General features: G+C 40.3%; 1 protein-coding gene across 1 annotated transcript in view; it reads right to left on the minus strand.

Moving 5' to 3' along the window:
- Positions 1-18,494, minus strand: part of ASCC2 (activating signal cointegrator 1 complex subunit 2) — a 53,492-nt gene that overhangs the window by 19,208 nt on the left and 15,790 nt on the right. Inside the window, exons 6-11 of the mRNA XM_089655455.1 lie at positions 16,883-16,990; positions 16,684-16,796; positions 14,917-14,991; positions 3,067-3,174; positions 2,908-2,976; positions 355-429 (exon numbers count right to left, since the gene is read on the minus strand). Of these exons, the coding sequence (XP_089511581.1) occupies positions 355-429; positions 2,908-2,976; positions 3,067-3,174; positions 14,917-14,991; positions 16,684-16,796; positions 16,883-16,990 (548 nt within the window). The remainder of the gene's footprint in view (positions 1-354; positions 430-2,907; positions 2,977-3,066; positions 3,175-14,916; positions 14,992-16,683; positions 16,797-16,882; positions 16,991-18,494) is intronic.

Raw genomic sequence — 18,494 nt, forward strand, 5'->3', positions numbered from 1 at the left:
GCAATTAAGGAGGAGTTTCTAGATTTCAAATTTATTAGGAATGTATATTTAATACACATGAACTGGCAGACCACAAGCAGATCATAAAAAAGTGACAAGGGTTGGGATAAACCATAACACTGCACTATACTGTATACCTCTGTAGTACTTGTTAATATTTAATAGAAGCACAAACTTGAAAAGATTGCATTGTTGATCCCTCCTGAAAATACTACTTGCCTGATAATCATGCCAACACTCTCAAGTTCAGATTTTACTGCGACAACCACTACAGGTTTCCTTAAAAATAGATAAATATCAAACGGAACACCACCCTATCAATTCTATCTGTTATAAGATTTGTTAAAAGGATACAGTGAAGGGGAAACTTGTTGCAGCAAGCCGATATCCTCAGCTACTGGGAACTGCTCATCGTAATCACACAGAAACCTGCAGGCAACATACAAAAACATAGACACAAGTCACTCTTCTGAGTACAGTTACAAAAATGCTGATGGGCCAATAACTAGGTAATAGGACAGCACTTCAACCTCCAATATAACATGCACCACTTTAATTTAAAAGAATAAAGTTCACATTTCGTACCATGTTACATCCATATTCAGGGTATAACATATAACATGTCATGAAAGCACCGGCCCCCACAACCGCCGATCTCCCACTTTGGCCGCTAGCTGTCAAATTAAAAAAAAAAATAAAAATGTGGCCAGGAGGGGCTCTGCCCACCCGGTCACGTCACTCCTCTGTGAATGAAAAACTACATGTCCCGACAGCCTTAGCAACTGTCAGCTTGCAGTTCTCAATGAACTACCACAGTGCGCCATGGTGTTCATTGAATCTTCCTGTCAGTATATCTGTTTGCTTGTACATCCCATACGGGCAAGCAGATATACTGACAGATCTGCAGGAGACTTGCATGGCACCAGGATCTACTGATCGCTGGTACAATGCTTTACAGGCTCATACAGCAAAAAATAATAAATGCACTTTTTTTTTTACCTGCAAAAAAAAAAAAAAAAATGTGCATTGATTATTTTTCCAAAAGGTGAACTCATCCTTTAAAAGTCTTTGAATGCTTTAAAAATCAACTAAACCATTAAACAGATGAAATTAGTCAGATAAAAGCATGCCTGGGAATAATAAAATAACTTACTTTTGGTATTCATTATTTCGACCTGGTGAACCTGCCAGTATCAGACTGCATGGGCACTTACTGTAGCGCTGTCACCCTAGAATGCATGGTCCTGCTGGGTATTACAAGCTGATGTGATGATGCATCAGCATATTATTCAGCTTGCAATCTTGCAGTAAACGTGCCTAAGAAGTGATCCGTTTCTGCATGGTTTACCCCTAGTAATTGACAGCTACTCCCACTGAGGGGGTATTGTCATTAGGTAACGAATAATATGATTTTTGTACTCACAGCAAAATCCTTTTCTTGGAGTCCATTGAGGGACACGAACTCATAGGCAACACCTGTGTCCCTCAAAAGTCAAAAAGACCCGTGATGTAAACCAACAAATGACTAAAGAAGGATGGTGCTCAGGAGGCACCTTTACAAGGACAGGCAGCCATGAAGGCAGACAGGTGCACTTAATAGCAGAATATTAGGAGCATGAGCAAGACCCGTCCACCAAAACACCCAAAAAGGTGTCTCCAGGATCGGACAGAAAAACACTCTCCATGACATGGAAGAGAACACAGTGTTATGACCTGCCCTTGTCCAGCGAAGCATCCATAGCCCTGAAGCAACAGCATTAGGAGTGATGAATTCTCCAAACGTTGGGTCCATATTTTGTGAATCACCAGCTCCCACTGATTGTGCAGCAGTGCACAATACCTTTTAGTTTGGGAGTGACTGTCTCAGGGCTTCGCCCTTCCCATAAGTCTGTGTGGCTGCAAAGAAACAGCCAGAGCTCATGTGTGTGACTATAGTTCAGACAAACGGACAACCCCCCCCCCCCTCCCAAAAAAAAACCAAAAACCCACACAACAATAATGAGAGTCCTTGAAAGTGCAACCTTGAGCTAATCTGCTAACCTTCCCATAGTTGTAGCAAGCCATTACATCTAAAAGCACAAAGCTCCAGACATTTGCTCTAGCCACTCTATAAAACTGATCCTACGCTCACAGTGGAGGGATACTCTAAGGGATTCTACTCATTGGTTACTATCAAAACGCAGGGCATAAAATCAAGCCAGTTAATCAAACTGTGATCTAAGGAGGGAATTCAGCTATCCATCAATGAAATCTTGAAAAGGGAGCACCACATCAACCATTTTGGTGGTATTTATGTTAACCTAGATCACTGGTGCACCTTTTTTGTTGTGCCTGGCACTGGACTTTAACAGGGAAGTACCTTGAAACGAATTAGAAACCACAACATACGAAACTACACCCAGAGTCCAACAGAAAATGGAGGATTCAACCCCACAAAGTCATCATGACAAGTGGTAAGGTGCATTGAAAACACCCCAATAAAAGAGCAGATAAAGTTTGAAGAAAAAAAAAAAAAAAAAAAAAAACTTACAGCGCATACGCGTGTTAAAATGTAACCCTGGAAGTACAATCAACAAGCAACGAAAAGAAAGCTCTTTCCTGTTCCGGAATTTTTGTTAATACAGGGAAAATAGAAAATATTGCAAATTGCTTCTTGGAACATTCTGAGATAATTAAGATAGTCATTATTTATTGGAAAAATTATATTTCTATAGGATTCATTTTTGCTGCATAGATTCTAGAAGGATGCTTTAGCTATACTTTGGGGCTAGATACAGGACGTGAATGAGAAATTTGTCAGAACCCAGGAGGAAAATTTTATCCAGGCTTAAAACTAACTGCTTATAAATCAAAGACAAAGTGCTGTAAAGCTAATTAATCTCAGTAGCACATTTTAAAAATCTTTACCGCCTTTCTGGAAGAAGATGTGTTAATATTTGCAAGAATTCTTCCACATAGGGTTGAATGTTTTCTGCACTGTAAAAACAAAATAATATGTTTAGGTTGTGCAGGCCATACTCAAGACATGAAGCATTGTGCAGCATGCTGGGTTGGCTTTCCTCTAACCTGCGTTCCAAAATGGGCTGAAGACAGGTGTTGCTGATAAGGATGTGAGAGATTTCTAACAACTTCTTTCTGGAGTGACACAACCTTCTCCAAAGATCCAGCTGTATGCTAGCAAAGAAAAGTGAATCACAAAAATGCAGGAATACATTTATTATTGTAATACTGTTCTTCATTAACTAAACAGAGCATGCAGCATTAACCATGTCTTCAAATGGCAATTTAAAGAGGACCTGAAGAAGCTATGTCTATATATACAGTACATTCACACACTTGAAAAAGTATTCATATCCCTTGAAATTTTCCACACTTTATCATGCTACAACTAAAAAAGGTAAATATATTTTATTAGGATTTGACGTGATAGACCAACACAAAGTGGCACATAATTGTGAAGTGGAAGGAAAATGATAAAATATTTTGTAGGACCACCTTTCACTGCAATTCCAGCTGCAAGTCTTTCTGGGGATGTCTCTACCAGCTTTGCACTCTAGAGTGACATTTTTTCCCATTCTTCTTTGCAGAATAGCTCAAGCTCTGTCAGATTGGATAGAGAGCGTCTGTGAACAGCAATATTCAAGTCTTGCCGCAGATTCTCAATTGGATTTAGGTCTGGACTTTGACTGGGCCATTCTAAACACATGAATATGCTTTGATCTAAACTATTCTATTGTAGCTCTGGCTGTATGTTTAGGGTTGTTGTCCTGCTGGAAAGTGAATCTCCGCCCCAGTCTCATGTCCTTTGTAGACTCTAACAGGCTTTCTTGTAAGATTGCCCTGTATTTGGCTCCATCCATTTTCCCCATCAACTCTGACCAGCTTTCCTTTCCCTGCTGAAGAAAAGCATCCCCATAACATGATGCTGCCACCACCATGTTTCACAGTGGGGATGGTGTGTTCAGGGTGATGTACAATGTTAGTTTTCTGCCACACATAGTATTTTGCTTTTAGGCCAAAAAGTTGAATTTTGGTCTCATCTGACCAGAGCACCTTCTTCCACATGTTTGCTGTGTCCCCCACACAGCTTCTCGCAAAATGCAAATAGGTCCTCCTATTGCTTTCTTTCAACAATGGCTTTCTTCTTGCCACTCTTCCATAAAGGCCAGATTTGTGGAGTGCACAACTAATAGTTGTCCTGTGGACAGATTCTCCCACCTGAGCTGTGGATCTCTGCAGCTCCTCCAGAGTTACCATGGGCCTCTTGGCTGCTTCTCTGATTAACTGCTTCCATACCGGGCACATTTACCCCCTTCCTGCCCAGGCCATTTTTCAGGTTTCAGCGCTCTCACACTTTGAATGACAATTGCGCGGTCATACAACATTGTACCCAAACTAAAATTTTATCATTTTCTTCACACAACTAGAGCTTTCTTTTGGTGGTATTTAATCAACACTGGGGTTTTTATTTTTTGCTAAAATAACAAAAAAAGACCGAAAATTTTGAAAAGAAAAAAAAAACAAAACACGTTTTTCTTTGTTTCTGTTATAAAAGTTTGCAAATAAATATTTGTTCTTCATAAATTTAGGCCAAGATGTATTCTACTACATGTCTTTGGTGAAAATAACCCAAATTAGGATGTATTTTTTAGTTTGTAGGAAAGTTATAGAGTTCACAAACTATGGTATAGATCTGAATATTGATCAATCCTGAAGTACTGACAGCCAATCTAATTTCTTGAGGTCCAAGAATGTCAGAACAGTACAGATATCCCCCAAATGACCCCTTTTTGCAAAGTAGACAGTCCGACGTACTTCATAAGAGGCATGGCGAGTTTTTTGAAGTTGTATTTTTTTTGTCATAATTTTTCGGAAAATGAAAGTATTAAAGAAATAATTTTCACTATTTTATTTTTTCTACATACTGTCACCAGTGCAGTACAGCGTCATCATATAACTGGCATGGCGGTGATCAGGGACACTGACTGGTGACCGTATGAAAAAAAAAAAAATTATAATTTTTTTAAATTATTTTTATTACTTTTTTTCTTTTTTTTTAAGATTTTGTTTTCATATTTCACTATGACCAAAGTAGTAACATGTTACCATAGTAACATGGTACTACTTTGGGGAAGTGATCAGTATTTTTTTTCTTTTTACACAATTTGCTTATAGCAAAGAATGACAACAATTCATTCAGGATTGTTTTTTTTTGTGCTTAGCTGTGATTTGGCCACAGCTAATCACATGACACAGCTGGGCTGTGATTGGCCCAGCTTGTGCATGTGATCGCTGTGACCATTCACAGCTAGACACACTAGTATACAATGGATGGCATGAATGAAGCCATCCACTGTATACAACTGTCATGTGACCTGCTGTGATTGGTCACAGCAGGTCACATGGTACCGGCAACTGGCCCGGTACTCAGATCTGTCATCGGCTGTGTCCGAGGTACACAGCCGGTGACAGATTGCACTGCGGGCATGCAAACTGCGCATGCCCGAAAGGATGCCATATGGCATCCACCCGGAGGGACGAGAGGTTTTGCAGGCTGCCATCTTGCTATAGGCGGGGAGGGAACCTGTTAATGCTTTCCTTGCCTGGCCTGTCAGTTTAGGTGGACGGCCATGTCTTGGTGGGTTTGCAGTTGTGCCATACTCTTTCCATTTTAGGATGATGGATTGAACAGTGCTCTGTGAGATGTTCAAAGCTTGCAATATCTTTTTTGTTTTTTTTAATAATCTAACCCTGCTTTAAACTTCCACAACTTTATCCCTGACCCGCCTGCTGTGTTGCTTGGCCTTCAGGATATTGTTTGTTCACTAATGTTCTCTAACAAACCTCTGAGGTCTTCAAATAACAGCTGTATTTATACTGAGATTAAATTACATACAGGCGGACTCAATTTACTAATTAGGTGACTTCTGAAGGTAATTTGTTCCACTAGATTTTAGTTAGGGGAATCAGAGTAAAGGGGGCTGAATACAAATGCACGCCACACTTTTAGGACATTTGTAAAAAATTTTGAACAACGTCTATAATTTTCCTTCTACAATTGCTACAATTATGTGCCACTTTGTGTTGGTCAATCACATAAAATGCCAATAAAATATATTTACTTTTTTGTTTGTAACATGACAAAATGTGCAAAATTTTAAAGGGGTGTGAATAATTTTTCAAGGCAGTGTGCGCACACACACACACACACACACACACACACACACACACACACACACACACACACACACACAGGCAGGGCCTTGTTGCGTTCTGTTCACAGGATTTGACTGACAGAAGCAGGAGCCAATAACTCCAGCTGATGCACGAACATCCTGTGAGAAACTGCAGCTGGACACAGCACTGGATCAATACAGGAGTCATGTAAGTGTTCAGTGGGTATGGGAAGTGGGAAAAGGTTTTTCACCTTAATACAGGGAATGTGTTGAGGTACAAAAAAAAAAAAAAATTTATAAATCACTTTAAATCTCATACTGTAAATTTGGAGCTGAGGCTATAACCATAGGAGTGCCTATACACCCTCACATACTAGAAGGTACACTGCTATTTTTTAGGAAGAATTCAAGACAATTTTCAGGGAAATGCCTAAGCACAATTAACACTTCTAAAATGTTACCTATAAATCTTCACTGGGGATTTTTTTTCAGTCAATTCCCTACTGTGTTATTTTTGGACAGATATATCAGAGGTTACTTTACACCATGCCCTTCTTCTCCCTCATATTTAAGTAAAAGATGTCATTTTCTGTGCCCCAACTGGGGTCTACTAACTGTAGAAAACATATCATGTACAAAATACATTAGAAGCACAAAATCAAGATGTTCTGGACATACAGTGGGTATAGAAAAGAATCACTCTTTTAAAATAATCACATTTTGTTGCTTTGTTGTCTGAAATGAAGACAGACACAATTTTTGTTTTATTCAGCTGTATTTACTCAGTGCAACTTATAACATCCACGTGAAAGATAGAACACTAACATGTCAGAATTAAAAACAAAAATCAAAAAAATCACCGAGTTGGAAAAAGGATCACCCCTTGTGTCATTATTTTGTTGAACAACCTTTTGCTTTAATTCCAGCCTGTAGTCTGTTCAGATACGTCTCTAAATTTGCACATCTAGACTTTACAATATTTGCCCACTCTTCTTTGCAGAACTTCTAAAGTTCAGTTAAATTTGATGGTGACCGTTTGTGGACTGCAGTCTTCAAGTCATTCCATAGATTTTCAATGGAATCTTTTAAGTCTGGGAACTGACTAGGCCATGAAAGACACTCACGTCTTTCTCAACCATTCTGTGGTCATTTTTGCTGTTTACTTTGAGTCATTGTCAATGGGAAGAAGGTTTACCTTCCATCGTGACAAACGGTCTAGCAGAGGGCAGCAGATTTCCCTCAATAATTTGACGGTATTTTGCCCCATCCATTTTTCCTTCTATCCTGTGCTCCAGTCCCTGCTGCAGAGAAACACCCCCATAACAGGATATTACCACCTCCATGCTTTACTGTAGGAATGGTGTTATTTAGATGGTGAGCTGCATTGGACTTCCGTCAGACATGTCGTTCAGTGTTGAGGCCAAATCATTCAAATTTAGCCTCATCAACACAGAACACCTTTTTCCATGTGTCCTCAGAATCTCCAAAGGTGCATCTTGACAAAGTTCAGTCATGACTGCATGTGGCTTTTCTTGAGCAGTGGCTTTTTTATTGTAACCCTTCCATACAAGCCACATTTGTGGAGAATTTGTGATATTGTCACATGCACACATTGACCACTCTGTCATAAATTCCTGCAATTGCTTCAGAGTTGCTGTAGGCCTCTTGGTAGCCTCTCTGACCAGTTTCCTCCTGGCTCTTTCATCCAGTTTGGAGCGACGTTCTGATACAGGGAGGGTCTGTGTTGTACCAAATACCTTCCGTTTCTTAATAAAGGGCTTCACTGTGCTCCTGGGCATTGATAAAGCCTTTGACTTTTTTTTTTGTATTTCATTTCCTGACTAATGTCAGTCCATAACTTTACCCTGGAGATCTTTTGACAGTGCCTTGCCACCCATAGTTGTTTGCTTAAGCTGCACTATCAGGGACTGAAATGCTCCAGGAAAGCTCTTTTCGTGCTGAGCTAACCAAAATGACCACAGCTGATCACAGTTGAAAGTCAAATGGCTTTGTGTGCTATTGAAAAGGTGATTAGCTACAACCGGTTGGGTTTACAAGTGATTTTTAGGAAGGGGGGGGGGGAGGGGGGAACGATCCTTTTTCCAACTCAGCGATCCTGTTTTTGGATTTTTTTTTTCTGATATGTTGGCATTGTATCTTTCACTTGGATGTTATGAGTTGCACTGAGTGAGCTGGATAAAACAAAAACTGTGTGTCTTCATTTCAGGCTGCAAAGCAACAACATGTGATTACTTTAAAAAAAAAGGGGGAGGGGTGATTCTTTTCTATACCCACTGTGTAAAAAGACCCCTCATTGGCTGCTATACTTTCCTAGCAAACAACCACATCTGACTACTTTTATGGACATTCTCAGCAAATTATGAAAGCTGGTAGACAAAGAATGGTTAGTTCAGATAGCTTCATCAAGTTTTTATCATTTGGGGCAAGTCTATATTCTGTCCATCTACATCATGGGCAGTTTATGTCATGTTTCCCTTCTAGCTGAGACAGCAGGACATTGTCAGTAAAACACCAAGTTGCAATGCATTCCAGCCATGGACTGGAATTTGTTTTTACACCCAGCAATTAGAATATGGGATTTATTTATAGTAGCAGTTATTACTGTGTACTGCTCCAATTTGCAGTTCTAACTCTGTTATAATCTGTCTCACTAAAAAGATAAAGATGGTTTATTTAAAAGAAGGATTATATTTTCATTTGATGAGGTGCTGAAATTGCTAACTACAAACAGTTAGTACTTTTCTATACATTCATTTATATGTGACAACAATTAATATGCAGTCCAGTACTTGGCAGCCTTGAAAAACAATGTAGACTACCAATCTTTTCATTGTGCATTCTACTTAATCTAAAAAAATCAGGCTATTATATTCATCTCATGTGATATTCTCTTGTACCGTTTACTGCAGCTTGACATTAATCTGACATTGCAGACTGTGAACTTTTTGTACAGAAAACAAACCTTATTTTAGAGTTCTTACTATTAGCACAAAACATTGTAATTTTTGTAAGTTAAGCAGCTTCTTTCAGCTGTGTAAAAGTGTTATAATTATCAAAAACCAAGAAAGACAATATATGCCTGCACGCTAAAATGCTTTGAGCAACGAGTTTGTGTTGGATATGCTATGATTTGTACTCACTAATAATTGTTTCGGTTTTAATGGATATTATTTTAGACAATTACAGGGAGCTGTCATGGGAGTAGAATGTGCACCAGCTTATGCACGCATCCATAATACCCATTGAAAGGAAACCTATGTTCTCCCCTAGCAAGCTTTGGTGCACACTATGGATTCAGTATCTGGATGACATGATGATAGACTGGAGAGGCACCCCTCAGGTATTTCTGGAATTTGTTGTGTATTTGAATAACAAATAATGTTTTGCTAACTTTAACTTTTGATAAAGAAAAGATTTAGTTTTTGGATTTGGATATTTATCACGAGGGAAGACCTTTAAAAACTAAGACTTTCTGAAGCATGTAATTCACCACTTCATGCGGATAGTTCCCATTGCTCTACTCAGAAAAGTGCCAGTTGGTCTGTTGCTTCGGATTAAAATTTTGTAAAATGGAGCAGTAGAGGATATGCAAACTGCAAAGTTGTAAATAAAAAAAAAAAAAGAAGAGTGCTTCAGGTGGTACATGGCCGTTTCCTCTGAGGGGAGGAATAGAAAACAAAAAAAAACATCTGACAATGAATAAAGTCAGATTGTCATTAGACATGGTGCTTATTCAAATAGGTTGAAACGAAATAAGCAACAAACACTATCATGTCCTTCAGTTGGATCTGGTATTTGCACAAATTGTGGGTCAATGATCTTTTAACCACCACCCGCCCGCCATATATTAATATGATGGACGCAAGGTGGTTCTCTCGTTCTGGGAGGACGTCATATGAAGTCCTCCCATTCTCACCGCGCATGTGGGGCTCAGGGAGCACGCAGCTTGGCAATCGGCGGTGCGCTGTGTCCCTCGGACACAGCGGATCACTGATCATGGAAAGAGACAAAGATGTCAGCTCAGTCATGTGATCAGCTGTGTCCAATCACAGCTGATCACATGTAAACATGGAAATGCCGGTTATCTCCTCACGAGCTGTCACTCTGACAGCTCGAGAGGAGAGCCGGTAATCGGCTTTCCGCGGAGGGGACATGTACACTGATAATCAGAGCACTGATGATCAGTGTAGCCCCAGCAGTGCCACCTGTCAGTGTGCATCAGTACCTTGTGTCAGTGCCCATCAGTGCCACATATCAGTGCCTACCAGTGCACATCAATGCCACATATCAGTGCCCATTTGAGCTGCCTTTCAGTGTCACCCATCAGTGCCAGTCAGTGCCACCTATCAGTGCCAGTCAGTGCCACTTAACAGTGCCATGTATCAGTGCTGCCTTTCAGTGCCCATCAGTGCCACCTACCAGTGCCTCCTCATCAGTGCAGCCTATCAGTGCCCATCAGTGCAGCCTCATTAGCGCACATCAGTGAAGGAGAAAAATCACTTATTTACAAAATTTTATAACAAAAACTAAGATAAAAACTTTTTTTTTTTCAAAATTTTCAGTGGTTTTTGGTTTAAGAAAAAATAAAAAACACAGAGGTGATTAAATATTACCAAAATAAAGCTCTGTCACAAAATAATTGATAAAAATTTCATATGGGTGCAGTTTTGCATGACCACGCAATTCTCAAAGTGCGACAGCGCTGAAAGCTGGAAATTGGCCTGGGTAGGAAGGGGGTATAAGTGTCTGGTAGGCTTGTAATTAAATGACAGAAGAGAAAGAAAATTGAAAAACATACTAGTAAAAATCGAGTTTCAGGCCTCAGATGTGAGATATGGTAGGAGGAACGTAAAGCAAGGTATGTCAAAGTTTAGCGTTTTCTCCCTTTGCAGATATATAGATGTATGGTGTGAAAAAGAAGGAGGAATGAAAAGCAAGGTTATGTAAAAATTTAGAGTATTTGCAAATATATAGGAGGTAGGGAGATTTATTCTTAAGATTCATACCTTCTGAAACGAACAGTTGATGAGCCATTTATCAACTGATCGTCAGTTCTAGAATTGGAGATTTAATATGGTTCTCCGTTAGAAGGAATGCTATTGAATGCATACTTGTGTGCCATTTTGATATTTCAGGGAATTGATCAAGGTTTCACATTACCTGTGTTCATGATTCCTGCAAGAATTATTCTTTTTAAATAAAACCTTCCATTTAATAGTATTGGAAGAATAGGATATTATGCATTTTAAATGTGCCGCAGCTTTATTCACATGCTAAAAATGTATTTGGGACTATTGTAAGATCAGAATTGGTCATTGGAGCTCTGGCTGACCAGAAGAATACCCATTAGGGGCTGGATGGTCCCTTGAAAGAAACCAGTTTGATAGGAACTAATTTAAGTGATACTAAAGGCATAATTTTTTTTTTTCAATAACAAACATGTTATACTTACCTGCTCTGTGCAGTGGTTTTGCAAAGAGCAGCCCCAATCCTCCTATTCTTTGGTCCTCAGCCAGTGCTCTGGGCTCCGAGCCACTTGCAGTAGGGACACTCATGCGTGCTCACTCCCATCCATAAGAAACAGAGGACAGGGCTCTGCCCGATTCCTTCCTCACTGACCGCGATTGACAGCAGCAAGAGTCAATGGCTCCAACTGTTGTCTCTGAGCCAATGAGGAGAGAGAGAGACTGGGGAGAGCTGCTGCTCTTATGCACATCTCTGGATCGGGCAAGTAACAGGGGGGCTGTGTGTGGAGCAACATACTGAAGGCTTTTTACCTTCATGCGCAAAATGCATGACGGTTAAAAAAAAAAAAAAAACCACTTAGCTTTTACAACTGCTTTAAAGCAGTTGTAAAGGTTCAGATTCTTTTTTAAAATAACAAACATACCATACTTACCTGCTCTGTGCAAAACCTGATCCTGCTCTGCTCAGGTCCCCTGCCATTGTTCCTGGCTCCTCCCCCCCTCCTGAGTGCTCACACGTGCTTGCTCCTGAGCAGCCTCTGTGCGTCTATAGGACACACAGAGCACGGCTCAGCCCCCCCCCCCCCCGCTCCCACCTCACTGGCTGGGTAAGTATTGGGGGGGCGAGTTGCACACTGAAGGTTTTTTACCTTCATGCATAGCATGCATGAAGGAAAAGAACTTTCAACCTATAAAACCACTTTAAAGCCTTCCAGCATAAATGAACTGTCGATCATTGCCCTGTATGCAAACTGATGAAGCCATTAAAATGAAACCCTTTTATGTGGGTCAGCGCAGACGTACCCCGCTCCCTAATACAAGTGGGATGAAGGTCCTGTTATGCTGGATACACTGGTTGTCATGCACTGTACATTAAATCCCACACAAAAGGAATACCATAATTCAGTGCGTTACAGGGAGGTTTTTCTTTTATCTTTTGCAAGCCAGGAGTTAATGCTGTAAAAAGGATGTGACTTTTTAAAATGTGCATGGGGGAGGACAATGCCGAGAATGGCTTTAAACCAGTAAAGGAAATGATCTAGAAGTCCAAGTCAAGTTCCAAGTGCTTCATAGTCAGTAAAACTTTCCTAAAATCACACATAAGTGATATCTGAGTATGAATACTCTCGGGAGTGGTTGTTAACAGCCAATACTCTCTGGTGTGCTGTATTGATATTTTCATGTGAACTCACATGTGGGACTTATGAAAATTACATTACCTAAAATGTCATGTTTATGTTGGAATGTCTGTGTGAGCTGCAAAAAAGGGTTATTTAATTATTCACAGGATGTAGCATAAGCCAGGGCTTAAAATTTCAAGTCCATAGCTGCTAGCAGGCCTTAAGAGTTACTCGCCACCAGTTGCCCTACCCTTCCCTGCCCCTAATTTACCCCAGTCCCCCTTTACCATCAGAGTTCCCCTGTACCTTCAGAGTCCCCTTTTACCACGAGAGCCCTCATTTATCATCAGAGTACACCCTCCATGTATCAGTGATCTATGGTGTGCACCTTCCATGTATCAGTGATCTTTGGTGTGCACCCTCCATGTATCAGTGATCTATAGTGTACACCCAACATGTGTCAGTGATCTCCTAGATTGTAAGCTCGAAAGAGCAGGGCCCTCAAACCCCTCATGTATTGTTTTGTTACTGTATTGTCTCATGTACTGTCCCCCACTATAATGTACAGCGCTAAGCAAACCTTTTGGCGCTATATACTGTATAATAATAATAATAATAGTGTACACCCAACATGTGTCAGTGATCTGTGATGTACACCCCCCCATGTATCCTGTACAGGAATGGTGGTAGAGATCACACACAGGGAGTACACGCAGCCCTCCCTGTAGTCCATACACACAAATACACTCACAGTGTGGGACTGCAGGCTCTGGCAGGCCTCTATGACGGCGGTAAGCGGTACGGTGTCTCTTCTCCATGAACGCCATCCCGGCAAACCCGAAACAAACCTACTGAGCGCAGGCCCGGTCACTCAGGCGGGCGTGCCCTGGGGCTATAGGTGGGTTTACTGTGATATGATGGGCATGCCAGGAGACAGTGTCTGTCTACCCAGCTGCCTGTGCTGCCTTATAGTGGCTCCGGCTTTGCCAGTGACTCATCCCCACATTATTTCCACTCGCCAAATGCGAGCAGGTGAGTGGAAATTTTAAGCCCTGGCATAAGCTATGATAAAATGGAGACTTATTGACATTGAACCAACTTTGAAGAGATCATATGTAAGATGAGACCGCTCTGACACACTTTTAACCTTGTGGTGGACTTGTGCGTTTATATTTTTAGTAGTAGTTTGTATACAGGCCTGATTTGAGTGGGGTAACTCTGCTTATTGCACACACACACACCTCCCGCTCTCAATGTGTGCAATACTTTTACATTTTATTACACAACTTAATTTCTGAACCAAGTTTTTTTGTTTTTTTTTGTATGAATGGATTGTTTCTGACATGTGGTGAAAATGTCAATAGCACCTTTAAAAAAAAACATTTACTGAGAAAAATGGTGACACACACACATATACACACACACACATACTATTCAAGGGTTGTAAAGGCATTCTATGCATGAAGAACCTTCTGTGTGTAGCAGCATCTCCCAAACCCCCCGCTCCCCCCTGAATACTTACCCGAGTCCCTTCTTGGAGCAGAAATCAAGATTGTGCACAAGAGCAACAGCCCTCTGGGGACTCTACATCCTTACTGGCTGAGACAGCAGGAGGAGCCATTGGCTCCCGCTACTGTCAATCACAGCCAGTGAGCCAATGAGGAGAGAGCGGGGGGGGGGGCAGGACCGAGCCAAGCTAGTGTGTGGATGGACACAAAGAGCAGTGGCTCAGGGGTGAGCCTGCTCGGGTGCCCCATTAGCAAGCTGCTTGCTATGGGGGTACTTGGCAGGAGGGGAGGGGCCAGGATCACCGACAGGGGACCCGAGAAGAAGAGAATCTGGGCTGCCTTGTGCAAAGTCATTGCATAGAGTAGGTAATTATGACAGGATTGTTATTAAAAAAAAAAAAAAAATTAAAAAAAAAAAAATCTGTCTTTAATATCGCTTTAAATTATACAAGTAATGGTGCCAGTTACACCATGCCTGGTTCTCTGGACACAAGTAGTGTCAAATTCTGTATTATGGTGTGACATTTTTATGTTTATTTTGTTTTATTACATTCCATTTTACTAGAGGAAATATATGCAGAAATAATAGTGATAGTTCTGATACTGAATATGTAGGTTTTTTTACCTTTTATCCGCAAATTTCCTCTTTATAATTGCAGATTCAAGCTCCGGGCAACATAATTCATAAAAGGAACTCAGACTGAAAAAGAAAAGAATGCATCCAGTCAAATGTTTCAACAAATATTTTTCATAATCTTATCTACAAAAATACCCCAGGAAATTCAAATGTGTTAGGGCATGTTCATACCAGACGTATTTTCGTATGTGAAAAATGATTTATAGACCTTATTTTTGCTAGATGCCCTGCACATGCTTTAGTGTAAGCAGCAACTATTTTTTCCTATCTGTACTTAAGATTCCTGGCAATTTAATGGCTTCTTTTGAAAAGGTTGTAAGGTTTTAATGCATGTCTCAAACACTTGCATCAGTCACAGTGTCTCTATTGTGAATGAAAGTGACTGGCTGCCACCTATGACCAGATACTCAATGACTGGGCACCACAAGGTTAAATACTAGAGAGTTATGGAGATTTTCATTTCAAACCAGTCAGGTTTTAGGTAAACAAGAATCACACATTTGGGGCTGGTTCACTTCAAATAAATTGCCTTTCATTTTCCTGTATTTGACTTTGTTTTCAGTAGGGCCAATGGAGTGTTGCAAAGTTCTGCATGCTGTATTTCTGGTGTGTTGAAAAACATTTTGCTAATCTTCAAATGGCTGAAAAGCATGCAAATGTATGTATTCTATTGAGAACTTGCACTTGCGGTAACTAATGAGATAAGATGTGTTTGTGAGATGAGGAAAAGAAAGAAAGAAAAGAAAAGAAAAGAAAGAAAGAAAGAAAGGAGTGATTGATTGGTGTACAGACAGCTGTAAAGAAAAAAAAGGTGCTTTCCAGTATTGCTGTCCTATAAGGCTAATGACCAAATAACCTCCCAAATCCTCAGTATTACATACTATATGTATGTAAGCATGCATGCTACAAAAGCACACTGAATGCTTGATAAAAGGATAGGCATGCTGGCATTTCTTGCATGGCTCCATCTGTCGTGCAGCTCCAGCAGGCATTGTCACTGATGGTGCAAGACCCATGTGGTGTTCAACTTGTATATGGTCTTCTAACATATGAAATGTCACCTATTTTAGAGGTAAGGGCAACATTACTAATGAGTTACACAATAACTATGTACTTGGCTGGCCTCACATTACTGCCCTGGATATTATTCTCAAGGTTTATAACTCTAACGCATGAAAACCTTTAAATATCAGCAATTTTTCCTTCTGTTGGGCTGACTTTATCAGACGCTCACAGAGAACATATCACTAATATCCTTTTCATTTCAAGCTCATTGAGCTTAGAGGGAACAGCAAACATCCCCATCATTACTGTCACTCAGAGATAAGCATTACCACAGATGCAAAGCCACTGTCACTAATAAACAGATGGCAGTAAAAATAAATAGGTAAAGTCATATCCTGTCTGCTATGTTTAAAACCTAGTATGCTGTATCAAAGCAGAACCATGAACAATGCAAGAATAATACATCACCAGCGCATGTGTGTGTGAATGGTGGCTGTGGTTACTGAAACTTCAATACTATGTGGACATTGGATAATTCAGGCTGGAGGCCCAGAAGGAAAGAGATACCCCAAGCCCTAGATGCCCAAGTTGCAACAGCCTTTGACCTAACTAAAGAAAGATGCATTACTACTGTCGCTAGTCTTTTCCCAATGTCAGCACTAAGAACATGTAGACTTTCAATGTGTTAGAAATGTAGGGGCAAATCTTTTGCATTAGGAACTTAAACAAAATCATGTTATACTCACATACCTACTCAAGAAATTGTGTTTTTGTAAAGTCTGAGAGGCAGATGGAAAGATTTCGAGGAACGCCCATATTGTGCTGGATGTGTCACAGAGATAAAAAACTGTATCTTGTAATTCCTGTAATAATATTAAAGAAATTATAGAGTTCCAGGAATATGAGGGAAAATGCCATTCCTTTAGTAAAGCAAACATAACCAACTGACCTGCTCTGCCATATCTAGAGGTGATGTAGGTTTCTCATCTCCCAGCTTCAGGGGTTCTTCACACTCATCCTGCTGAAGGCCACAAACCTTCATAATGGAACTGAATACCTTTAAGGATTGTGCAATAAAGAAAAATTAGGATGTCATAGATTTATCTTCTACAACAAACCAAATACTAGAACTACAAAGCGATGGTAAACCCAATGCACAATGATTAGCTCAGAATAATCTTATAAAATTATTAGGTATTCATTTCAAACCCTATTAAGACAGAAGAGATATATGAAGGTGGACTTCTATTGCTCACAATCATCATTAACCTTTTGTGACCAAAAGTGACTGGTAAACAAGAAAGCAGCATTCACTGTGTTAAAAGAAAAATACAACTGAAAATACCCTAAAATAGAAACTATAGTCTTACTATCATTTTTAATTATGCTTTGAAAGGTCATAATTAGAGATGAGCGAATTAAAAAATTTGATTCGGCTGATTCGACGAATTTGAGGAAGAAATTCGATTCGATGCGAATTAATTCGCTACGAATTTAACTTATTAAAAGGGTTTCTAGGCTTCAGAGAGCCTTTAAATTAGTGCAGAACACTGTACCTTTAATTTAAATGCCCTTGGAGATGAGGAAGGACAAGGAGAAGGAGAAGGATGAGGAGAAGGAGAAGGATGAGAAGAAGGAGAAGGAGAAGGATGAGAAGAAGGAGAAGGAGAAGGATGAGAAGATGGAGAAGGATGAGAAGAAGGAGAAGGAGAAGGATGAGAAGATGGAGAAGGATGAGAAGAAGGAGAAGGAGAAGGATGAGAAGATGGAGAAGGAGAAGGATGAGAAGAAGGAGAAGGAGAAGGATGAGAAGAAGGAGAAGGAGAAGGATGAGAAGAAGGAGAAGGATGAGAAGAAGGAGAAGGATGAGAAGAAGGAGAAGGATGAGAAGAAGGAGAAGGATGAGAAGAAGGAGAAGGATGAGAAGAAGGAGAAGGATGAGAAGAAGGAGAAGGATGAGAAGAAGGAGAAGGATGAGAAGAAGGATGAGAAGAAGGAGAAGGATGAGAAGAAGGAGAAGGATGAGAAGAAGGAGAAGGATGAGAAGAAGGAGAAGGATGAGAAGAAGGATGAGAAGAAGGAGAAGGATGAGAAGAAGGAGAAGGAGAAGGATGAGAAGATGGAGAAGGAGAAGGATGAGAAGATGGAGAAGGAGAAGGATGAGAAGAAGGAGAAGGATGAGAAGAAGGAGAAGGATGAGAAGAAGGAGAAGGAGAAGGATGAGAAGAAGGAGAAGGAGAAGGATGAGAAGAAGGAGAAGGAGAAGGATGAGAAGAAGGAGAAGGAGAAGGATGAGAAGAAGGAGAAGGAGAAGGATGAGAAGAAGGAGAAGGAGAAGGATGAGAAGAAGGAGAAGGATGAGAAGAATGAGAAGGATGAGAAGAAGGAGAAGGATGAGAAGAAGGATGAGAAGAAGGAGAAGGAGAAGGATGAGAAGAAGGAGAAGGAAACAAATAGATACAATGTTTCAACCGCTGTATGGAGGGAATGTCACAGAACTGTCAGAAATAGGCTATTTCTGACAGTTCTGTGACATTCCCTCCATACAGCGGTTGAAACAT

This window comes from Staurois parvus, unplaced genomic scaffold (assembly GCF_062004578.1).
Source record: "Staurois parvus isolate SC_StPar_1 unplaced genomic scaffold, SC_StPar_1.0 ptg000840l, whole genome shotgun sequence".
Taxonomy (NCBI): Eukaryota; Metazoa; Chordata; class Amphibia; order Anura; family Ranidae; genus Staurois; species Staurois parvus.